The sequence below is a fragment of the Capsicum annuum genome, chromosome 3 (assembly GCF_002878395.1).
Source record: "Capsicum annuum cultivar UCD-10X-F1 chromosome 3, UCD10Xv1.1, whole genome shotgun sequence".
NCBI lineage: Eukaryota > Viridiplantae > Streptophyta > Magnoliopsida > Solanales > Solanaceae > Capsicum > Capsicum annuum.
This window is the reverse complement of record NC_061113.1, coordinates 134,095,327-134,121,186: the sequence shown is the minus strand read 5'-3', so window position 1 is coordinate 134,121,186 and position 25,860 is coordinate 134,095,327. Positions and strand designations below refer to the sequence as shown.

Below are 25,860 nucleotides of genomic sequence, written 5' to 3'. Positions count from 1 at the left end.
TTCATAAGTTCAGGGACTTGAGAATGGAACAAAAAACAGGGAGACTCAACCGTCTCCCGAAAAGAGATGCAGCTATGTTTAAAAGGCAATTATCTCGCTATATATGTATATATATAACCGCGTGTTCAGGCAAACTTGCGTGCACCTCGACTAATTCCATGGGATATCTGCCACCTCCCACCAGCAACAGGTACCAGGTAACTCTGTCCACTAAGGCTAGAACAAATGGAACAAAATCACCTAGTGTTTGTCTCCATTTATTTATTTATATATATGTGTGTGTGTGTTGAAATAGAACTTTTTTTCTATGGGGGTGAGTTGGAATTTTCGTGGGTTTGTCCGGCAACCGCCCCGCCCATTTTCCATCCCTATTAACATGTACAACACCCCAGTCGATATACAAAAGAGACTTCAATGAAATGATCTAACTCCTCTAGAAAATCCATGTAGAGATCCAAATTTTCCATAGTGCTATACCAAAAATGCATATTTAGAACATCTATTTCTAATTTTGGAGATATGGTTGTCTTTTTCCTTCAAAGCAAATCGTACTCCTCTCAAGGCAAATTGTCCATAGAACACATAAAGGCATTGTTCTCCATAAAAACAATTCTCTTTGCCATTTTCTGAAGTTGCCAAGTCACAGCAGGTTCTTAAACATTTGGGGGTGTTACCCATCTGACACCATATATATTTAAAAATAGCTCCCAGCATTGTCTAGCTATTTTGCATTGAAAAGATAAATGATTGACAGTTTCTAAATCTTCTTCACATATGTAGCATCCGTTGCTAAGAATAATTACTCTCTTCTGCATGTTCTCCTGAGTGAAACACGCTTCCTTTGCTGCCACCATCCAAAGCAAGCTACTTTAGCGGGAGCTTTGGACCTCCAGATAGCTTTCCATGTATCTTCCTCATGCATCCCTGTTGCTTTTGTAACAAAGTATAGCATCAGTTAACTGTGAATTTCCATCTATGCTTGCCACCCTAATTGTTGAGTCTCTCTTGTAGTCTTCCAATTTGACATTGTCCAGCAATTGTATCAGCCGTTCATATTCATTTATTTCCCAGTCACTAAGGTCCCTCCTGAAGGTCAATTGTCAACCATTGGTTGAGTAAAAATCTGCCACTTTCCCTTTTTTATCTTTCATCTCCCTCCCATACATCAGAATAGAATAAAATATTATAGCCGTTTTCCAATTTAAGCTTAACAAGCTGATTATATTCATTCCACAGATTACAAATGGTACTCCAAACTCCCCTCATAGAAGAGGATTGACTAGTACAGGAACCCAAAGATCTTTCCTGCCATATTTAGCTTCTATAAGTTGCCCCCATAACCTTTTGCTTCCATCGTTATACCTCCAAAGCCATTTAAATAATAAGCTCTTGTCATGCGACCTCAAGTTCCTGACACCCAATCCCCCTTCTTTTTTCCTTTCATCGCCTCTTGTCATTTGACCAAATGGAATTTCCTAGTTTCACCATTAGCTTTCCATAGGAATTTATTCCTCATAGAACTCTTTTTTTATCACGGCTACTAGAATTTTGAAGAAAGATATAAAATAAGTTGTAATACCATTTAACAGTGTTAACCAATGTGAGTCTTCCCCAAACTGACAGGTATTGTCTTTTCCATGAAACTAATTTACTTCTACACCTATTCAGGACTCCATGCCCAAGTTCTGATCATTCTTTTTGGCCCCAAGTGGTAAGCCTAGATAAGTGATAGGCAACTGCTCCACCTTACAACCCAAAATATCTGCTATATCACCAATGCAATAATATGCATTAATATTGAACATGTTACTCTTCCAAATCAAGAATATAAAGGTCACTTAGACAAAAAAACTAATATACCTTCCATCTCAATTTAACACTATCCATATTAGAACATCAAAAATTATTGATACCATTTGATTTGTATATAACTTTCACAACTTTCAAGAAATCAAAATTTAATAAACCTTACTTTTGATAACAGACTTAGAGCCTTGGAGTAAATGGTAAAGTTGTTGCAACGTGATCAGGTCGCGGGTCAAATCATGCAAACAGCCTCTAGCAGAATTGCAAGGTAAGGCTGCGTATAGTAGACCGTTGCGGTCTGGCCCCAGAGACTGCGCATAGCAGGAGCTTTAGTGCACCGGGTTGCCCTTTTTTTTTATACTTATGATAACCAAGATTTTTTTGAGAAAGAAAAAGTGGCTCTCGGTTATCAAAAATACAATTTAATGAATTATGAGTTCTTGGAAGTTTGAAATATATGTACAAATCAAATTGTATCAATAATTTTGGATATTCTATTATTATGATAACCGATATTGCCTAAATAAATAATAAACATGTAATGTTTTTTCCCTGAAGCCCATTACTTAATGATTTTCTTCTAATTCTTTTATTTCGATAAGAAAGTTCCTTCTAATTGTTAGAATCTTATGAATATTCCATAGAATATATGTAAATATAGCAAGTAACTTGATTTACTCCGATTATACGCTATTGTTTTGCCATTATTAGTTTTAATTTGAACCGATTTCCTTTCCTTTTCAGAACATATAAACTTAGCTATTTAAACCCAATAGCTTGAGGGAATAATCAAGCTGAGTTTCCTCTTATTTCTCTTCCAATTCAAATGGAAGGGAAGTTTGAATTATCTAACTGTGACTCAACCTATCACTTCTGGAATTCTCTTTGTGATAGTCACAGGAATGCAGTTATTCGCATTCTTTGATATACAAAATCTGCTCCAGGGAAAGGATTGCTTTACAAAGACCAAGGACATGGGAAAACTGTTGGATATTCAGATACAGATTATGTAGGGTCACCCTCTAACAGACGATCCACCTCTGGATATTGTGTTCTAGTTGGGGAAATTTGGTGTCTTGGAAAAGAAAAAAACAAAATGTGGTTGCTAGATCTAGTGCAAAAGCAGAGTATCGGGCTATGGCAGTGGCAACATGTGAACCCATATGGATCACGCAACTATTCAAGGAATTGAAATTTGGAGACACTAAGGAAATGGAACTTGTGTGCAATAATGAAGCTGCGTTTCATATTGCATCGAATCCACTGATTCACGAGATGACTCAACATATAGAGATTGATTGTCATTTTATCCGAAAAAAGTTACTATCACGAGACATCGTCACAAGATTCGTGCAATTAAGTGATCAACTTGCAAACATATTTACCAAGTCCTAGTCGGTCCAAGAACGAGTTATTTATGTAGCAAGTTTGGTATATATAATTTGTAAGCACCAGCTTGAGGGGGAGTGTTAGAATCTTATGACTAATTGACTATTGTATAACATATATGTAAATATAGCAAGTAGCTTGATTTACTCTTATTATACTTAATACTGATTAGGTTTTAATTTGTACTAATTTTCTTCCTTTTTAGGACATGTAAACTTAGCTATTTAAACCTAATAGCTTAAGGGAATATCAAGCTGATTTTTCTCTCATTTCTCTTCTAATTTACAAACCATATTGGTGCAGGGTGGCTGAAATAGAGGCTCGCTTCGGAACTCTTCTGTGATAAGAAGGTGTCTCCTAAGCTTAAAGGTAAGTTCTACAGAGTGGCATTCCGACCGGCTATGTTGTATAGAGTGGAGTGTTGGCCGGTTGAGAACTCCCACATCCAAAAGTTAAAGGTGGCGGAGATGAAGATGTTGCGATGAAGTGTGGACTTACTAGGAGAGATAGGTTTAGAAATGAAATTATTCGAGAAAAGATGGGAGTGATTTCGGCGGAAGACAAGATGCGAGAAGTGAGGTTGAGATGGTTCGGGCATGTGATGAGAAGGTGTCCGGATGCCCCAGTACGGAGGTGTGAAAGGCTGGTTTCATGCGGGGTAGAGGTAGGCCGAAGAAATATTGAAAGGAGGTGATTAGGCATGACATGAAGCAGTTGCAGCTTATGGAGGACATGACTTTGATAGGAAAGTGTGAAGGACGCAGATTAGGGTAGAGAGTGAGAGGGTAGGAGTACATCCTTACTAATAGGGAGGAGTGTTTTGTATAGTTGTGCTTGTAGTCATAGTGTTATGCATATGTCTTGTAGTTGCTTGGTTGTGGTGTTTTGGTCTTGTTGGTGATTTCGGATAGATAGTTTATAATATTAATCTATGTGTGTCTTGTTTCTCGTAACATTCTGTTGCATCTGTTTTTTTTATATTAGTGTTTGTCCTGAGCCGGAGGTCTAGCAAAAACAGCCTCTACTTCATCTGAGGTAGTGGCATGGACTGCTTACACTTTACCCTCCCCAGACCCCATTTTGTGGGATTACAATGGGTATGTTGTTGTTCTCTTCCAATTCACCTACATATATAAATCAAATTTTCTTATTGAACTCCATCTTCAATCAAATATTGTCATATAAAAAAACTTAATCTTTTGAGAAGACCTATTTTTAATTAGATAAAGTTCAGGGTGATATACCTGAGGATTAACAGCAACGGCAGTATCACCAAATAAAGTCTCTGGGCGTGTGGTCGCAATTGTCAAAAAGTCACTCCTGCCCCAACAAATTTTACGAAGTAATTAAACAGCAAAATTAGAACATTGAGAAAAAATTTGCATTGGTAGTGAGACAACTAACAGGATACACCTTTTATAAATACATTAAAGGGCAAATCGCCAAAGCCAAGAGGCCCGAAAATAAACACAGAGCTTGGCTGATAATAAATTAAAATCTCAACTACAATTAAGGCTCGCAGAAAGCAGTTATAAATTGAAAAGCACTTTATCATTAACCTTAAAAACGTGTTCATTTCTCTTATATCTGGTGAGCAAAATATACATCAAGCAAAATAGCTTCTTCACTTGTGTCAGACTAGAGAGAATTCCTATTTACAACATAAAGTTCTTAAAACTTAAACTTTACTGGAAATGTTATATAGAAGAGAGCCATTTACAACATAAAGTTCTGAAAACTTTACTGGAAAATGTTACACAGAAGAGAGTCATTTCATAAAACCTTCTACTGAATTAAATTGGTTGTGGCATCTGCTTGCTTTTTGAATTATGGTAATAAGCAGCTAATAGTGGGAATGATGTTACCATTGATAGAAGCAATTGACATGAAGTAAGCATAGCATGGGATTCCCCCAAAAAAGGAGTACGTTGTTTCCATATTTGCTGTAAAATAGTTCCTTGAGGAAAATAGTTTCCTTAGTTTTAGTCAACAAAACACCAAATAACAGCTTTATGAAATACAAAAAAAATTAAGATATATCACATCAAAACCAAAAGAAGTGTGATCTTGCCAATTTCTTTTAAGTGAACTAGCAGAATTTGGTTGCGGCTTCGACAAACAATGCTAGGAGATGGACTGCGGCAACTTATTGAAAAAGAAAACCCTTCCTAACAGCAAGACCAAAGGTATAAAGATAACTGCAGCTACTTGAGTGGTGAAAAGGCCATTTCCATACTACCATTTCAATGATCACTTAAATGAATACTCCCTACGTTTCAGTTTTTGTGACACTATTTCCTTATTAGTTTTCTAGAAAAAGAATGATACATTAGTATATTTGGAATAACTTTATACTTCTCATTATACCCTTCATGAGATGTTTTTATAGCCACACAAATGTTGTTCTGTGTTTAAGATCACAGATTTCAAAAATCTTTATTTCTTCCTTAAATCACATGCCTATTCAAACTATGTCATGTAACTTGGAAGGGAGGGAGTAGTTTAAAACATTAAATTGAAGTCAAGGAGAAAATACAAGTGATTAGCTGCAAGTGCAATGTCTTTACTTTGAACCTCCAGCAACACGATACTTGATGTAATAAAGTGTACCAGGTTCTTCAGAATACTCTACTTCCTGAGGTGGAAAAGCAATTCACTTTAACCAGTGAGATCTAACCACTATTAAAAAGAGAACCATAAAAGTTACAAGTATTTCCAACTGAATAAATAGCATACCAAGTCTGAAACTGCAGTCTGCAAATTAGGAGACCAATTAACCATATAAGAACCTGCAAATTTCCAATGTGACAGCTAATGAATTTAGGTGAAAGTTGATATCCAAAAGAAAGCTTAGATTTACTAGAACGCATCTTGCAGAAAGACTATCATTGGTTTAAATCCAGTATTTGATTAAAAAGGTGCAGTTCAAATGCCATTTCACTCTGAAGGGTTTATCAACAGCTCTACTCATACCATGTGAAGAGATCCAATGAAAATGTTAGTCCTTAAATAAGATACGTATGTCATCCAGGTTCATGCTTTTAAAGGAAGCTGCAGATACTTATAACTACATGTAGAAGTACTTCACATTTGAGTTCTACAGTGCAGCAATTTTTTATTCTAAGATCAAATAAAATTAGAGGAACAGGAATAAATTAAGTTGTCAACATACATTCCACAATGAAAAAATTGCTTAACAAATGTGTATGCTGCAGAATGTTGAAGCTGTCTCCACCCACAGCTACCCTTTAGCAACAATAATTAGGAAAACCTATAATGTAAGGTATTAAACCATTCTTATCAACACAAATAAAGCGGAAATTATATGCTCATTTTTCATCATGCATATACCCCAGATGATAACTCCCACACCCTTCCTTTATCTCTCTGGTGGTTTGCTTTAGCTGTTCGTGAAGTAACTTCATCTTTGATATGATTAACTTTTGGTTGTCATCAAAAACACAAGATCTATTCAAAAGACAAGCCAAAAGGAAACAAAAGGAAAACCATAATTTATTGTTCTCTCCCCCACCACAGCCCTCAACCAAAAGAAAAATATAAAAACCCAAAAAACATAGTATAAAAAGGAGCAGTACTACTCTCCAGAAAATGATAATCAAGAAGTTCTCAAGGTAAGTCGACTTTCTTCAAGGCAATAGAGTTTGCTAGAATAGCTCATGTAATCAAGCAACAGTCTCTATCTTTTACTTACTAAAATCATAATGAACTTTTGGAAAGGGAGTAATGTGTACCCTGATATATTAACCCTTTTTCATGAAGCCTTATAAATGCTTCTACTACTGCTCCTGCAACAATTGAATTTTTAAAATTAGACTCCAGGTAGATGATATATGTATACATAAGACAAACAAAAAGTAATGCACAATTATCACTGAACCAGTATTAGTTCATCTATATCTGAATGCAGGACCAGGCACATTTGGATGCAATAAACTATTATCGAAGAATAGTACTGGGTATGACAAACTAAAAGACAAATGAACTGAGAAGCCACTAAGAGAATTCATAGCTTGCTATCCTAGAGAGTCAATATCCGTATCCTGTAGACATGTTCGCACCACAGAGTTGATGGGACTTTTACTGAATGGAAGGTGGTCTTACTACTCAGCTGTCCATCAAGGGTAAAACGTTCTCTGGTCCAATCACAGGAAGCTCCAAGTCTCTTTATCTGGTTAGTAATTGTTCCACCATACCTAAGGAATACAAGAGAAAAAATTAGCCTTTCTTCTTAGATTGAAAAGAAATATTGATAAAGCAAATGGGAAACATGGACAAAGACCACTATATCCCTATAAGGAAAAAGAAAAGATCAAATAAATTAGAAATTGGAGGATATGCACTGAACCCAAAGAATGATAGCATGCTGGAACACTGCAGAAAAGATGATCGTATAATCCTAAAATTTTGAAGCCCGGACATACAAGATTGGACAAGATTAGATACAGGTGCAAATTACAAATATAGAAGATAAAATTAGAGAAAGATGGATGCATTGATTCTGCCATATCCTACCTAAGGCATGGGTATGTAGGAGCAACTTCTTCTGATAATTGAAGAATGTAAAAGAAGATTATGTATACCTAATATCAAATGGACATAAGAATTACTTTAAAACACTTATAATTGCAAATAATGCGTTCTTAGCCAAGAACTTAACAGAATGGGAGCCGTTAGTAATATAAGAGAAGAATATTATTGAATTGTATATCTACATTATTACATTGAGATCCTACAACAATCCTTTTCCAACTAAGATTGTATATACTATTCTTGTTCCAACACCTATTCTAACACTCCCCACAAGCCATATGTACCGAGCTTGTTATAGATATGTAATTAATACGAGGACTAGTGAGGACCTTGGTGAAGATATCCGCAAGAAAACTGGTAAGAACTGCTTGGGATGCTTGGGCGACCTTAGTTGAAAAGGAACAAACTGAAAAAGTGGTTGGAAAAGTAGTTGTCATTGGAAAGTCGATTTGTCCCTGTAAAATTTCCGAAACCCAGTATAAAGTATATGTGTCATCTCGAAATCAAGAAACAAGTAGATCTTGAACAAGAAAGTCGTCGAAAAACTGGCCGGAACAGGATCATGCACCGGCACATGGACAGATCTCACCGGAGGTGATGATCTCCTGGGCGGAGTGTGGAAGAGATGGACGGGGTTTGGTCGCAGGGAGACATTGGACCTCGTGGTCGTGTTGGTTTCCGCACAAACACTGACGAAAAAGTGAAACTACTTAAATCAGATCGGAGGAGTCATTGGAAAGACGCACGTAACTATGTAAAGCAAATCTGAGGAGTCACTGGAAAGACGCACGATACTACACAAATCAAATATGCGAAAGTAGTCCAAAAAAATGCACGGTGTTATGCAATTCAGGTATGAAAAAGTAGTCATTGGATGGATATGTGGTGCTACGCAAATCAGATATGAGAAGCCATTGGAAAGAATCACGGTTTTCAGCATAATTGTTTTTCATGCATATATTAGAGATAAGGCACAAGTAGCCCCTTCCCCACCACCACCACCACCACCCAAAAAAAAAAACTATACCAGAAGTTGCTATGACACACCTATACTTTACGGGGGTCATATTACGCCCCCAAACTCTTTGTTTCTGTATTTTTGTGCTCATTTTTGTTGACGTAGCTACTAAGTAGCAGAATATTTTTGTGCTCCTTTTGTGCTAACTTGGCATGGCTGCGTCACAAAGGGAGCACAAAAATATAAAGTTTAGGGGTCACTAGGATTTCAGGTATAGTTTGGGGGTACTTGTGTCTTATCTCTAAATGGCCCAACCTTTGCTAACATAATTATTGGCTAGACGGGGTGGCTATAAAAGTTATAACTGCCTGCCGACTGCGGAAGCTTTTTTTTATTCTCTACCAAGATCATAAAGGCTCTGATCCCATGTGAGAAATACAAGAGAAGATATTATTGACTTGTGTATCTATATTATTACACTGGGACTTTATTTATAGACATTACATTTCAATCCTTTTTCAAGTAGGCATGTATATACTATTCTTGTTCCTACTCCTATTCTAACAGGAGCAAAGGGTTCAAATGAACGATCCGAACTAGTTACATTAGGTGTGGTGGTTGCTAAGTGTGTTTCCGTGTACGGGTCAAGTGTCTGAACTTTTTTTCTTAGAAAGGTAACAACTTGCATATAAACTCAAAAGTCAGCATCAAAATTGCTGATGGAGCTGTACTTACAAGCTTAAAGGAGAAAAAATAAAAGCAAAAACCAGCAGTTGTTGAAGATCTAATGCATTAACAGTTGCCTATCAGATCTACTATGTCCCCTACTTCACTAAAGATGGATGTTTACTCCAAAAATAGAAAAAACTAGGCAATGCATCTTGATTTTATGAGTAGAGTTGTACTCATCAAATTGTCTTAAATTCCTTTCTTTCCATATAGACCACCATATACAAGTTGGAATAATTCACCACCTATCTTCTGTTCAACTTCTATAGCAAACTTCTTTCATTTATGAGAAGTCCAAAAGTGGTTTTGGGAACAACAACCCACGAAACTCCTAAGGGGTCGTTTGGCAGAGTGTGTTTAAAAAAAATAATGCATGCATTAGTCTTGTATACTACTAGTACCTTGTCTCGTATATTTAAAGTTAAAATTGCCCCTGAACTGTGTGAAATGGACCACTTATACCTTCCGTTACATTTTGGGATCAAAAATGCCTCCACAGTTACCCCAAGAGACCACAAATACCCATTAAAGTTAACAGCCCAAAATTTCAAATGATGTGGCAAGCCACGTGGGACTTACCCCTCAACCTAAGGGTTGCCAACTAGGATTCCCATTTGTGATCACACGCCCAGAACTATGTAGGCATGTTTAATGGATCTGTTTGTTTGCCGAAGAAGATGGTCCGCAACTGAATCTGGAAGTCAGCTCATAGCTCAGCATAAATGGGACCAAGAACTAAGTTGTTTCTGCGTATTGTGATTCCACAAAGAAGGTTTCTGTTGATTCAAAATCTAACCTCTTTTCTGGTCCTAATCAGTTCTTGATTTCTATATTCAGTTGATTATGGATTTAGCTACTATTATGTTTAAATCTGTCTTTCTTTGTAAATTCTCCAGTTCTTGATTTTGAAGTTAATTCTAGTGTTCTGTTCTGATTCTGTTGAGTTCAATTTATGGTTTTCTGGAGTTCTGCTTTATGGGTATTCAGTCTAATTTTGGATTTTAGCTTCTGTTAAGTTTAATCTGCCTGCTTCTGCAAAGACTTTAAGTAACTGATTTTTTGGATTTTGAAGCTGATTTTGGAGTTTACCCATTGTTGTCTGTTTATGCAAAATTTTAAGTTCTTGTATGCGGGGTTAGAGGAGAAAGGCGAAGAAAAGAGTTTGTATAGGCTTGCAAAGGCTAGGGAGTGGAAGGGTCGTGACCTCGATCAAGTGAAGTACATTAAGGGGGAGGATGGTAGTGTGGTAGTGTTTTAGTGGAGGATGTTCACATTAAGAAGAGATGGCAGGAGTACTTTCATAGACTTTTGAACGAGGAGGGGGACAAAGGCAATGAGTTAGGGGAGCTAGAGCACTCGGAGGAGAGCCGTGATTTAAGTTACTGTAGGCTTTTTAAGGTTAAGGAGGTTAGAGAGGCGATTCGTAGGATGCGGAGGGGTAGGGCGACGGGGCCTGAAGAAATTCCGATAGATTTTTGGAAGTATGCTGGTGGGGCAGGTTTAAGGCGGTTGACTGATTTGTGTCACGACATTTTCAAGACTGCGAGAAGCCGAGAATGCCTGAGGCTTGGAGAAGGAGTACGATGATTCCGGTATATAAAAACAAGGGTGACATTCAGAGTTGCAACAACTATAGGGATATTAAGTTGTTGAGTCACACTATGAAGATTTGGGAGAGAGTGATTGAGCGGAGATTGAGGAGGGTCGTGATACAAGAATGACCAAGGAAGACACAAAAACCACACACCAAAACAGTTCACTAGCCAAGAAACCGTGGACCTCTTTGATGACCACGCTCGGATTCAAGAACAACGACAAGAACACAAAAGAATAAGGTGTTTAACACCTATTAGCAACCAACAATCCCAAACTATATTAAAAATAATAGGATGAAGAAGAACAACAACATTATAACAAGAACAATACGGGTTACAATACAAGACACTACCAATGGTTACAACAAAGACAAATGGATGGTATAATCCTAAGAACCCAAGAGCTTATTCCACTCTTAAATCCTTAACACTACACACAACTATCACCTATCTCTTACAATTGACACAAGAGAGGTGTCCACCACCCAAGCACCAACGTATCAAGCAAAATGCAACACACAAATGATTCCACACTTGTTTAATGCCCTAGTTTCGGTTGGACTCTCTTACTCTAAGAGAAGTGTTCTTTCAATAATAATAATCAACTAAAGAACTAGAAACCCTACAATGTTCTATTTATATTACATTACAAAATAAGAGACAAAAGACTAAAGGGCCCTTTCATTAATGGGCTCCAAACCGCCCATTGAGTGCACTTTAGGGGGTGGGTTTGGGCCTTCTTCACACTTGGGCTTGTACACCCTTTTAGGTGATATTCAAAATGCTCAAAAAGTGTCCAAGATCATGATCGTACTCGTATCATCCACTCCATCTTGAGAGGAATTTGCCCACAAATTCACGACCTCATCTCTTTTACAATGGCACTTCACAATCTCCTTCACACAGCCACACATCTTCTACATCTTCCTCGCCTTGCATTTTAACCTCTTTTTGCTCTCCATCTTGAGGCTTGCCATCAACCTTAGCCGATTCAATTACTACTTCTTCCCCAAGATAGTACAATTTTCCCTCCCTTAGGATCACGTTCCTCTAGTTTGGCCACTCAATGCCTTGTGCCTCCACCCTTGGCATTTGAAGCATTGAAATCCCTTGGAATGGAAAGTGGAAATTGGTTTACCTTCATACCTAGTGGAATGTTTTGAGGCAACCATGGTGCTCTCGGTTTGGACAACCATGAATGAGCTCTCTTTAAGCTCCCTTTCAACCTCCAATGCCGTATGGAAGATGCCATCAATGGTGTCGAACATATGAAGCATCATGCTAGTGAAGATGTCCTTGTTCAACCCGACTTTGAAGCGCACGATTTCATGACTCACTTATTCTCCCCGATGATCTAGTTTCAACATCAATTGTTGAAATTCGTCGTAGTAAGCCATGACACGCTTGCTCCCTTGCCTCAAATTGTACAATTTGGCAAGAAGTTGATGTCTATAAGTCTTGGGCAAATATATTTGCCGCATAAGGTTCTTCAACCGAAACCAAGGAGGAGGTTGTCCCCCAATCATCTCATTCCCAAACCGTTTAACATATTCCCACCATGTTTAGCATACCTTTCGAAGTGAGCTATAGCATAGCAACTTTTCTTTTCTTCGGTGAGATCATTAAGTTGGAAGATCTCTTCACAAGACGACTCCCATGCAAGGTAGGCTTCGGGATCACTCTCACCTTTGAAAACGGGAAGGCTCACTTTGATGGAATTGAGACCTACATCTCGGTTTGGATGGCCTTCTCTCACCTCTCAACCTAACTCCCCAAGTCTACCCCTCATTCTTTCTTCCCTCAAGTAAACATCATAAGACGGTCCATAACCATCATGTTGTCCTCCCATACCATAGCCCTCAATATAGATGGGTCTATTTGGGTTAAGTGGAGTTTGTAGTGGCAGGATTGTATTTGGATAGTGAGGTCTTTGGTCAAGTGGAGTGGAGTCTGGATGAGAGGGTTCGGGTTTGGTAGTGGAATTTGGGTTCCAAGCCCTTTTTGTTGGACTTGGTGGAGTGGAGGATGGTTTGGTCTATCTTGTTCTCAACTTCGGGAGTAAAGATTGGTTGGATTTGTGGCAATTGGTGGATATAGCATTTGGTGCAAGGTCTCAGGAGTATTAGTAGGGGAATTGTTTTGAGGGGTGGAAGGTCGACTCCTTTAGCTTTCCACACGTTCTAATCTCTCACTCATTGATGCCACATCCGTATCTAATTTCTCAAGACCCACATTCAACCTAGCCACATCTTAGAACATAGTTTCAAGGCGAGCCAAAATGAAATTGATGGTCCATTGTTTGAGCATTTGAAGCCTCGGGTTCCATAGTGGTTGTCCCGAAAATAACCCTTCAAGTTACGGTCCAACAAGACACTTAATCAGTCCACAACGTCACACACAACAATACAACACAATACAAATCCTACAAAACAAAACACAGTTAGTTCAAAACAACCTCCCACCTTCAAGTTTCTTCAAACTCAAGCTCAATAATGGTGGATGGCTCAAATAACCTCCAATTTAGCTCAAATTCGAACCCTATACTCCTATAGTGTTATAGAACACAAATCTAACACTAAAACACACAAGAAAAACACAAAATCAAAAACTCAAAATTTGACCTAGGGTCAAAAATGGATTTAGTATTTTTTTAGGGGATTTTCGATTTTGACACTTCTTTTTTGTTAGGATTTTCAATTTCTAGACTCTAATAGTGTTAGGGAACAAAGATCTAACACTAGAAACACACAAAACACACAAAAATCAAGTATTTTGAAAGACCCTAAAAACGTGAACAGTAACTTTTTTTCAAATTTTCTTCTTTTTCACTTTGTTTTTTATTTTCAAGATAACAATCCCAAGATTGATTGTGTTGGAACAAAATCAAACCTTGCTCTGATACCAAATAAGACAAAAATGACCAAGGAAGACATAAAAACCACACACCAAAACAATCCACAAGTCAAGAAACCATGGACCTCTTTGATGACCATAATCTGATTCAAGAACAACGACAAGAACACAAGAGAATAAGGTGTTAACACCTATTGGCAGCCAACAATCCCAAACTATATTAACAATAATAGGATGAAGAACAACAACATTATAACAACAAGAACAATACGGGTTACAATACAAGACACTACCAACAGTTACAACAAAATAAAGGTAGAAAGATAGACACATCGATGGTATAATCCTAAGAACCCAAGAGCTTATTCCACTCTTGAACCCTTAACACTACACACAACTATCAATATCTCTTACAATTCACACGAGAGACGTCCACCACCCAAGCACCAACGTATCAAGCAAAATGCAACACACAAAGGATTCCACACTTGCGCAATGCCCTAGTTTCGGTTGGACTCTCTCTCTCTCAGAGAAGTGTTCTTTCAATAATACTAATCAACTAAAGAACTAGAAACCCTATAATGTTCTATTTATATTACATTACAAAATAAGAGACAAAAGACTAAAGGGCCCTTTCATTAATGGGCTCCAAACCGCCCATTGAGTGCACTTTAGGGGGTGGGTTTGGGCCTTCTTCATACTTGGGCTTGTGCACCCTTTTAGGTAATCTTCAAAATACTCAAAGAGTGTCCACGGTCATGATCGTACTCGTATCATCCACTCCATCTTGAGGGGAATTAGCCCACAAATTCACAGCCTCATCTCTTTTACAATGGCATTTCACAATCTCCTTCACACGGCCACACATCTTCTACATCTTCCTCGCTTGCATTTTAACCTCTTCTTGCTCTCCATCTTGAGGCTTGAGGCTTGCCATCAACCTTAGCCGATTCAATTACTACTTCTTCCCCAAGATAGTACAATTTTCCCTCCCTTAGGATCATGTTCCTCCGGTTTGGGCACACACTAGCCTTGTGCCTCCACCCTTGGCATTTGAAGCATTGAAATCCCTTAGAATTGAAAGTGGAAATTGGTTTACCTTCATACCTAGTGGACTGTTTTGAGGTAGCCTTGGTGCTCTCGATTTGGACAACCATGAATGAGCTCTCTTTGAGCTCCCTTTCAACCTCCAATGCTGCTTGGAAGATGCCATCAATGGTGTCGAACTTATGAAGCGTCATGCGACTGGAGATGTCCTTTTCAACCCGACTTTGAAGCGCACAATGTCATGACTCACTTGTTCTCCCCGGTGATCTAGTTTCAACATCAATTGTTGAAATTCGTCGTAGTACGCCATGACACGCTTGCTCCCTAGCCTCAAATTGTACAATTTGGCAAGGAGCTGATGTCTATAAGTCTCGGCAAGTATCTTTGCCGCACAAGGTTCTTCAACCAAAACCAAGGAGGAGGTTGTCCCCCAATCATCTCATTCCCAAACCGTTTAACATACTCCCACCATGTTTAGCATACCCTTCGAAGTGAGCTATAGAATAGCAACTTTTCTTTTCTTCGGTGAGATCATTAAGTAGGAAGATCTCTTCACAAGACGACTCCCACGCAAGGTAGGCTTCGGGATCACTCTCACCTTTGAAAACGGGAAGGCTCACTTTGATGGAATTGAGACCTACATCTCGGTTCGAATGGCCATCTCTCACCTCTCGACCTAACTCACCATGTCTACCCCTCATTCTTTCTTCCCTCAAGTAAACATCATCATACGGCCCATAACCATCATGTTGTCCTCCCCTACCATAGCCCTCAACATGGATGGGTCTATTTGGGTTAAGTGGGGTTTGTAGTGACGGGATTGTATTTGGATAATAAGGTTTTTGGTCAAGTGGAGTTTGGATGAGAGGGTACGGATTTGGTGGTGGTATTTGGGTTCCAAGCCCTTCTTGTTGGACTTGGTGGAGTGGAGGATGGTTTGGTCTATCGTGTTCTCGACTTCGGGAGTAAAGATTGGTTGGATTTGTGGCAATTGGTGGATATAGCATTTGGTGCAAGGTCTCGGGAGCATTAGTTGGGGAATTGTTTTGAGGGGTGGAAGGTCAAATCTTTTGGCTTTCCACTCGTTCTACTCTCCCACTCAATGATGCCACATCCATATCTAATTTCTCAAGACCCACATTCAACCTAGCCAAATCTTGGGACATAGTTTCAAGGCGAACAAAAATGAGATTGATGGCATTATTGTCCATTGTTTGAGCATTTGAAGCTTCGAGTTCCATTGTTGTTATACCGAAAATAACCCTTCATGTTACGGTCCAACAAGACACCTAATCAGTCCACAACGTCACACACAACAATACAATACAAATCCTACAAAACAAAACACACGTTAGTTCAAAACAACCTCCCACAATGAGATCCCACCTTCAAGTTTCTTCAAACTCAAGCTCAACAATGGTGGATGGCACAAATAACCTCCAATTTAGCTTAAATTCGAACCCTATACTCTGATAGTGTTAGAGAACACAAATCTACCACTAAAAACACAAGAAAACACAAAATCAAAAACTCATAATTTGACGTAGGTTCAAAAACGGGTTTAGTATTTTTTTTAGGGGATTTTCTTTTTGTTGGGATTTTCAATTTCTAGACTCTAATAGTGTTAGAGAACAAAGATCTAACACTAGAAACACACAAAACACACAAAAATCAAGTATTTTGAAAGACCAAACGTGAACAGTAACTTTTTTTCTTTTTTCTTCTTTTTCACTTTTTTTTTATTTTCAAGATAACAATCCCAAGATTGATTGTGTTGGAACAAAATCAAACCTTGCTCTGATACCAAATAAGACAAGAATGACCAAGGAAGACACAAAAACCACACACCAAAACAATCCACTAGTCAAGAAATCGTGGACCTCTTTGATGACCACACTCGGTGTCAAGAACAACGACAAAAACACAAGAGAATAAGGTGTTTAACACCTATTGGCAGCCAACAATCCCAAACTATATTAACAATAATAGGATGAAGAACAACAATATTATAACAACAAGAACAATACGGGTTACAATACAAGACACTACCAACGGTTACAACAAAATAAAAATAGAAAGATAAACAAATGGATGGTATAATCCTAAGAACCCAAGAGCTTGTTCCACTCTTGAACCCTTAACACTACACACAACTATCACCTACCTTTTACAATTGACACAAGAGAGGCGTCCACCACCCAAGCACCAACGTATCAAGCAAAATGCAACACACAAATGATTCCACACTTGTGCAATGCCCTAGTTTCGATTGGACTCTCTCTCACACTCTCAGAGGTGTTCTTTCAATAATAATAATCAACTAAAGAACTAGAAACCCTATAATGTTCTATTTATATTATATTACAAAATAAGAGACAAAAGACTAAAGGGCCCTTTCATTCATGAGCTCCAAACCGCCCATTGAGTGCACTTTAAGGGCGGGTTTGGGCCTTCTTCACACTTGGGCTTGTGCATCCTTTTACATGATCTTTAAAATACTCAAAAAGTGTCCAAGGTCATGATCGTACTCGTATCAGGTCGTATCCATTTCGGAGAATCAGTTTGGATTTATGCCTGGTCGCTCGACGACAGAGGCAATCCACCTGGTGAGGAGATTGGTGGACCAATATAGAGAAAGGAAGAGGGATTTACACAGTGTTCATCGACCTGAAAAAGACGTATGATAAAGTCCCGCGGGAGGTTTTTTGGAGATGCTTGGAGGTGAGAGGGGTCTCGATGGCGTACATCAGAGCTATTAAGGACATGTACGATGGAGGAAAGACCCGGGTAAGGACGGCGGGATGATACTCAGAGCATTTTCCGGTCGAGACAGGGTTACATCAAGGATCGACTCTTTCATATTTGTGTTGGTGATGGACGTGTTGACGCGTAGTATTCAAGGCGAGGTGCCTTGGTGTATGTTATTTGCGGATGATGTAGTGCTGATTGATGAGACACGGGGGGCGTAAATGACAAATTGAAAGTTTGGAGGCAAACCCTTGAGTCTAAGGGATTCAGGTTGAGTAGGTCCAAGAAGGAGTATTTGGAATGCAAGTTTAGTGACTTGAGGCAAGAGGATGAAGTGGTAGTGAGGTTTGACTCCCAGGATGTTTGTAAGAGGGATAGTTTTAAGTATCTTGGGTCTATGATTCAGGGGAATGGTGAGATTGATGAGGATGTCTCTAATCGTATTGGAGCAGGTTGGATGAAGTGGAGGCTCGCCTCGGGAGTGTTGTGTCATAAGAAGGTGTCCCTTAGGCTTAAAGGCAAATTCTATAGAGTGGCAGTGCATCCGGCCATGTTGTATGGAGCGGAGTGTTGACCAGTCAAGCACTCCCATATCCAAAAAATTAAAGGTGGCAGAAATGAGAATGTTGCATTGGATGAGTGGGCTTACTAAAGGGGACAAAGTTAAGAATGAGATTATCCGGGAAAATGTGGGAGTGGCTTCGGTGGACGACAAGATGCGGGAAAGAAGGCTGAGATGGTTTGGGCATGTGATAAGGAGGGGCGCGGATGCCCCAGTTCGTAGATGTGAGAGGCTAGCTTTGGATGGCTTTAGGAGGAGTAGAGGTAGGCCGAAGAAATACTGGAGTGAGGTGATTAGACATGATATGGAGCAGCTTCAGCTTACTTAGGACATGATCCTAGATAGGAAGGTGTGGAGGTCGCGGATAAGGGTAGAAGGCTAGTGTGAGTGTGTGGGTTGTAGCAGGCAATCAGGAGAGATCTTGTGTAGCCGAGTTAGTAATCCTAGGACTGTGTACATAAGTGTCTTTGGTATGTGAGTGTATGTTACTACTAGTTGGGTGCCCTAGTTCTTAGTTCTTAGTTCTTAGTTCTTAGTTCCTATTTTCTCATTTCGTTCTATTATGGCATTCATCCCCTTGTTTACTATTCTTTATCTTGAGCCGAGGGTCTATCGGAAACAGCCTCTCTACTTTTTCGGAGGTAGCGGTATGGACGGCGTACATCTTACCCTCCCCAGACCCCACTTTGTGGGAATACACTGGGTTTGTTGTTGCTGTTGTGATTTGAAGCTTCTCTGGAGTTTAGCTTTTGTTGAGTTCAATCAGTTTATATTGTGCTTTTCATGAATTTTTATTGAAGGGAATTGCTGATATAATTTGTCTATTTTTTGAACTTCTTTTTCTTGACTTCTGGGTGTGCTAATTGTGTGACCACAAATGGGTTAGAGTAGAATAGGAATCCTGGTTGGCGCTTAGGTGGAGGGGTAAGTCCCGCGTGGCTTGCCACATCGTTCAAAATTTTAGGTCGTCAACTTTAAAGGGTATTTGTGGTCTCATGGGTAAAGGCGGAGAAGGGGAGCCTTGGAGTAACTGGTAAAGTTGTTGCCATGTGACCAGGAGGTCATGGGTTCAATCTTTGGAAACAGCCTCTTGCAGAAATGCAAGGTAAAGCTGCATACGATAGACCCTTGTGGTGGGGCCCTTCCCCGAACACCGCGCATAGCGGTAGCTTTAGTGCACCGGGCTGCCTTGGGTAAAGGCGGGGGCATTTTTGATCCCAAATGTAATGAGGGTATAAGTAGTCCATTTGGCATAATTCAGGGGCAATTTTGACCCTTTTCCGTACGCTCTACTGTGTATAAGGTGTGTATTACTAATATCACCATTTTCCATGTATTAGTAATACAAAGGATTTCAACACATGCATTAACTCGAGTAATGACATTATTAACCCCTCAATATTGATTTTTTTTCTAGCTGCCACACCTGATGCATATTTATACTCTGAATATAACTATTAAAATACTTTTGTCTAACTTTTGTTTCATTTATGAAATGCAGTTACATTTTAAAAAAAAATCAACACCGTATTATCGATAGGAAATATTTGTTTTGTATGTTCTTTTCTTTTCTCACGTAGAGCTAGTAAAACTTTTACTTGAATAAATCATCTCTAATACTCAAAAAATGGTGGTTATTATTCAAAACAGATTTTATTAGCCTTGTATATATGCTTCATCTTTAACGGTAAAAGACCTTTGTTGAAAAGAAAGTGCACAAAATTAAAGGAGGGTATTTTTGTAAGCAAATACTATTTTATAGAAATTATGTCTTACATGTTATTTCTAATAAATCAAATCAAAATAGTGTATAAGAAATAATGTCAACATACCTAATACCAGCATAACTAATATCGGCATTACTAATACAGCATATTCATCATTATTCTTATACACTCTACCAAACGACCCCTAAAGTAAAAACGTACACGTGCCACAGATGTGCAGTTGCCTTGCAGTGGATGAATAGGTTTTCATTATTTTGCACTTTTTGACGACAATAGAATCTTTGGCAAATATTAGAACCTCTTCTCTGTAATTTCTATTGAGTTAAGCAACCTCTTTTAACCCTTAGCCAAACCTTCTAACCACTGACCAGATGAAAATCGTCCCCTTGACTTCGATCTTCCAACTGAGTTTCCAAGGTCAAATCCTTGTTAAGTATTTTTTTTTTTTTTTTTTGCTCAGGTAAACAGTTTCATTAATCACAGGGCCAAAATCAACCTTATACAAGAAGTATACCAAAAAGTAAAGAACCTATAAACCAACTTGGTTGTCTATAAAAGACACCCAATCCTCTAAACAACCCGGCACTACATGGGTGCACAAATAAATAAGGGACCGAAGGCTACTCCTCAACTGCCCAAAAGTCATTTCTACTCCTTCTCTCCCTTCAAACGATCCACATCAAAGCTAAAGGGACAACATTCCAAGCTCTACATTTTCTCCTGCTTCTTCTAGATCTCCAGCAAGAGAACGTATCCTTCCCAGATCTAGGCATCACCCAAGACATACCAATCTCAGTTCTTAAATTGAGTTACTATACCATCTTATAATAAAGATGCCTTTGTTGTTGAGCATCCACCAATGCTTTTCAGGGAGGTCTGGCGTATGGATGTAGGACATCACACATTTCAGCAAAGCTTGTTAACCTTTCACTTTCTCAATCATTTAGAACTCTTCTCAAGATCAAGTTCCAACCTTGTTAGACTCCAAATTTGACTGAGATTAACTTGCTGTGAAGACTAATAGGGTAAAGATCACGAAAGGAGTTCATAAGATTGTCTTGGCCAATCCACTTATCACTCCGGGAAGGTGTGTTTTATCACATGGCAAGATACAAAGTGGGGTACTTCACACAGGAAAATTAATGAATGAAGATAATGCATGTTACTAGGTGTTACACATGTAAAATAACTGACGACAATGTGGATAATTTGGTTGTTAACAGTCAAATCACAATTCAATCAAGGTGGTCAGTGCTAAATCTCTTTGAAACTTATTGGTGGTGTTAACTACAAATTCAACTAGTTGTTCGATGGGATTGGGCCATCAAAAAGAGGACAAAAAGACGATGATCATGGGATGTTACTCTTCCAACCACATGAGATACTTTTGGTAGAAAATCAAAGGAGGCATTTGAAGGGATAAACGTCTGCTTTTGTATATTTTAAACAAATATTTTGTTTTAGTAGAGTTTTGGGGGCACCCATGAAGTACCAAGCAAGATATAACTGGGTATTGTTTGACGACAACCATATTTTATGTAGGTCCCACTCTTGTATACAACCTAATAAATTATTTAATTATTTATCTCTTGAAGGGGAGCATTGGAGTAACTGGTAAAGCTTTTGCCACGTGCCAAGAGGTGATAGGTTCAAGCCTTGGAAATAGCCTCTGGCAGAAATGCAAGGTAAGGCTGCATACTATATACCCTTGTGAACGGGCCCTTCCCCAAATCCTGCGCATAGCGGGAGATTTAGTGCACCGAGATGCCTTTTTTAATAAATTATTTATCTCATCGAGAAAAAACACCGCATCAGCCTCCAGTATAAGTGAACATCACATACAAATTAGAAGATTCAAGGGGCTGCCGCCTTTGTATAGGAACCATGAAAGATCCCAGAAGTATAAACTTAGGTTGAGATATTGAAAAAAAAATTGCTCCTTCCTGTTTGATTTTATGTGGCACTGAGCACAGAGTTAAAGAAAAAAAAAATACTTTGGTATGTACGGTCTCTTTTGTGTGGCTATAAAAGCATATCATTAAAGATAAAAATGGAAACATTAAAGTTAAATTGTTTCGAAACATAGAAAGATATCAGTCTTACTGGAGCAAACAGTAAAGGAAGAGAGTGCCACAAAAAGAACCAGCGAACCATTAGAAAAGAAGCTCTTTCATCAAAGAATTAAATTAGTGATACAGGTTTCTATTGTGTTTAATAGATAGGAGTGTCTTATACGTTTCTATTTTTCTAGGTTTTCAACATACTTAAAACATCAAAGCTCAATTCATTGGCATATTAATAAATAGAGAATAATAAGGAAATTTCTATGTTAAAAATTCTCATGCAAAACTTTCCTGTTACTACTGTACTGCTCAGTGATTGCAGAACTAGCGGAAAATATTATTTACTTTTTTCATTTCATGTTTTCTAGTTAGAAATTAAAATATTCATGTCCGTGGAGAGGAGCTTGTTAGTATTGTGACATTGAGTAATAGAAGCCAACTACTCTATCCAAGAAGGAAATTGTTTTATTTACTTATCAAAGAAGAAGACGAACTTGGTATTTTACCTTTTCATGGTGTTCATTATCTTTTCTTACTTGTGAGGGTTTGTTGATTACCATTCGTAATCATTCAACAAAATATGTTTAATCATCTAAAAGAATAGGTAAAAGAACTTTCGGCATCTTCTGGATGTGTTTAATAAAATTATTGATATTCCATTAAAAAGAATGAATAGATAAAGTTTGACAAGTAGCTTGAAAGATCCCTAGGAAAACAACATTTAGGTGAGAAGAAACCTCTTTCATTTTTTTGATCAGTTAGCATATCTGAGAAAGTTTTATGATCACAAGTCATGTAGCACTGCAAAATTTAACAAATATATAGCTTCAATAAGAATGAGTAGATATACTTCTGTTTCCATTCCCATACTCGTTTTGTAAACTCGTCTCTACCCAAATCAGCCTTTTTTACTCCTTCTGCAGCTAGCATTCTCTCCACAACCAACTGGAAAACAGCAAAAACAAAAAGATAAGAGGTATTCAGTTTTGCACACCGAAGCAAAATAATAATTTTGATAGTTAAGATGATTCTGGACAATGAGAACAGTTCTAAAAATATAAAGGAAAAATGACACGTAGAGCATCCCACAAGTTTGAGAAAGAAAAAGTACTACCAACAACCTACCGCAGAGAAAGAAACTGTAGACATACTTGAGGAAGTAAATGATGGAACACCTAAGCTACACATCAACAATCTGTAACTAATATCAGCATCTAAAGTATCAAAAGTAGATTTCTCATATTGGCAACCACAGTTCCGTGCACCAAAACAAGCAAAAATAACTTCCATTCTATGTGCATTTGCACAAAGATAAACATTGGAAAATAGCTCAAACTCAACTATCTCGCAGCGAAAGTTCTTGCATGCTCCAAATGGTTCATGAAAGTATGAATTTTCATCAGAACTGGATGAAACCGAAACGTAATTATGAATGGATGGCACGCAAGGGTGTGGCCAGTGGTTCAATGAAGTTGGGTTGAGCACTATGAGGTCTCAAGACAATTCCAAACAGAGACAAACACTAGGTGATTTCTTCCTATCTATTTTAGCTTTGGTGGACCAAGTTACTTGGTACCTGTTGCTGATTAGAGGTGGCAGGTATCCCATGGAATTAGTCGAGGTGCGGGCAAGCTGGCCCAGAGGACACCACGGTTATCAAAAAAAATTACGAATGGATGGCAAGCACTATAAGATCAAATCTAAAATGAGATGCACTTAAGTAAAAGTAGTAAACTTTTGGATGCCGAGGGAACCTGAGTTGCAATACCAGCATGATCTGTTCCAGGAAGCCAAAGGGTAGGTCTTCCCTTCATACGGTTATATCGTATCATGATATCCTGACAAAGGAGACGACAAAAATGAAGCAATTTAGAAATCTGAGATATATCAACTAACAGATAAGATGATTACTTTGTGAGCTGAAATATGACAAAGTAATAGACCAATAGTAATCAAGAGAAACATTGTGTGTGTTGACACCCAATTTTGACCTCCCAGTATGCCTCTTAGGCTACTATTTTAACAAATCTACTGTTAATATTTATTTACGCATTATATTGGTTTCAAACGAATATGCATATCGCATTCATGGTTTTGACGAATACAATTTGTCTTATCATATGATTTTATATTTTTACTAATTTAAACATAATATTTTTACATATTTTGTTAAATTATTTATGCAAATTTTCATAATTCACAAATGTTGTTGTTGTTGTTGTTCTCTCACTTAGTAATTTAGTAGTTTATCTATTTTATAATATTGTTTTTGAAAGAAATCTATTTAGTCTTAAAAAGGTTCAAAATTCAAATTTATTCAAATCTTCCCATGTCCATAAAATCCTCCTAAAATCTTTTCTTTTTGTGGAAGAATATTATTATTCTCAAATAATCCCCCCATGTCATTACTTTCCATGTAACATAATTCTTGCAAGAAACTAGAAGATCTCTTACCAATTTTGCTCCTCCTCCCAGCGTCACTTTTTTTTTTCTTTTTCTTCCTACATATACATGGATTTGAGTTGAAAAAGAGGAAAAGAAGAAAAAGAAGGGGGAGAGAAATTTCTACTTCCTCATGTTATACTTTAGGAGGAAATGATATACACAATATCACTGAATTGTGACCTTAAAATACCCATGAAGAATTCAGCCACTGGAAGCCATGAAACCGGTCATAATCTCCATTAACATCGTCCCCACACAATTTCCAACCATGAACTTCCCAAAGTCCAAAACTTTCGCCACCATCTCCACCATGAGAACACCCTGACGGATCCGTGACCACCACCCGAAACCTCATCTGCTTCACCATAAATCAGCCATCAAAATACAACTATAGAAACTCGATAGTTAAACCTCATCGTACTACTTATACCATCCTTGTTTCTATTACGAACCACTTGTCACAGAATCGTAGTTGCGGTTAGTCTTTTGGGTATTTTCCAATGAAGTTTGATCCAGGTATTGCTCGTGTTCATCACTTATGGTTCCGGTCGAGTTCGGAAGAAAGATTCATGGCTATCTTCTCACTGCGTATTCCAGAAAATCAAATAAAAGGTCCAATCTTTTCAAATTTTGCCTTCACTTTGAAGTAGTTTATATTTTCATGCATCTGTACTATTTTATAACAAATTTTCTATTTTAATTTAAAATTGGATAGATAAGTGATTGCTTTATACATGTAGTTTTTCTTGTTTTTTTACTAATGAAATGATATATGGCTTTATGGGTAATATTAGTTATTGTATTTAAACTAATCACTGTAGTGTTTGTTCTTTTGCTCATTAAAGGTATATTGTTTCTCTTTATTCATTTTTGCTACTCAGGAGTGTTTTAGTTTGTTCTTCACATTAATTTTCTTAACCTTTTGTTGCGTCTTTCTTTTGTTCAATAATATGTCGAGTTTATTTCCCATTTCTATGATTAATGGAATAGTAGCGTATATTGTTTGTATTTGTTTTTGTGAATGACTGAGCAATTAATTACCAATACGAAGGAATGCAGATTTGAGGGTCAATATAATGTTTTTGGCCAAGATAAATATCGAAGGTCTAATGGATTAATCAATATGTAGGAATAGAAAACAGTGGAAAATTGTTTTCTTTAACCCTTTTCTCCTTTATGTGTTTAGTTTAATCACTACTTTATTATTTTAATTTTTCTTTTCATTAGTTAAACGTTAAGAATAGAAATACTCTCATCTCTTTGAATATCATTTACATGTACTCTACGATGGAGCGACATCGCTCGGAGTTCAGCCGCCGTGAGTGCAGGAGTCAATACATGATACGGAGCTCAAATGGAGTCGTCCCCCATCGGGGGTCAAGTACAT

General features: G+C 38.0%; 1 protein-coding gene across 2 annotated transcripts in view; it reads right to left on the bottom strand.

Moving 5' to 3' along the window:
• The window catches only part of LOC107863740 (valine--tRNA ligase, chloroplastic/mitochondrial 2), an 85,048-nt gene that overhangs the window by 47,129 nt on the left and 12,059 nt on the right, over positions 1-25,860 (bottom strand). The window contains exons 4-10 of one of the 2 annotated variants that reach the window (XM_016709850.2): positions 23,783-23,866; positions 22,879-22,973; positions 7,318-7,409; positions 6,948-7,001; positions 5,932-5,984; positions 5,763-5,830; positions 4,440-4,515 (exon numbers count right to left, since the gene is read on the bottom strand). In XM_016709850.2, coding sequence (XP_016565336.2) covers positions 4,440-4,515; positions 5,763-5,830; positions 5,932-5,984; positions 6,948-7,001; positions 7,318-7,409; positions 22,879-22,973; positions 23,783-23,866 — 522 coding nt within the window. The remainder of the gene's footprint in view (positions 1-4,439; positions 4,516-5,762; positions 5,831-5,931; positions 5,985-6,947; positions 7,002-7,317; positions 7,410-22,878; positions 22,974-23,782; positions 23,867-25,860) is intronic. The other variant, XM_047408307.1, reaches the window with a different exon arrangement.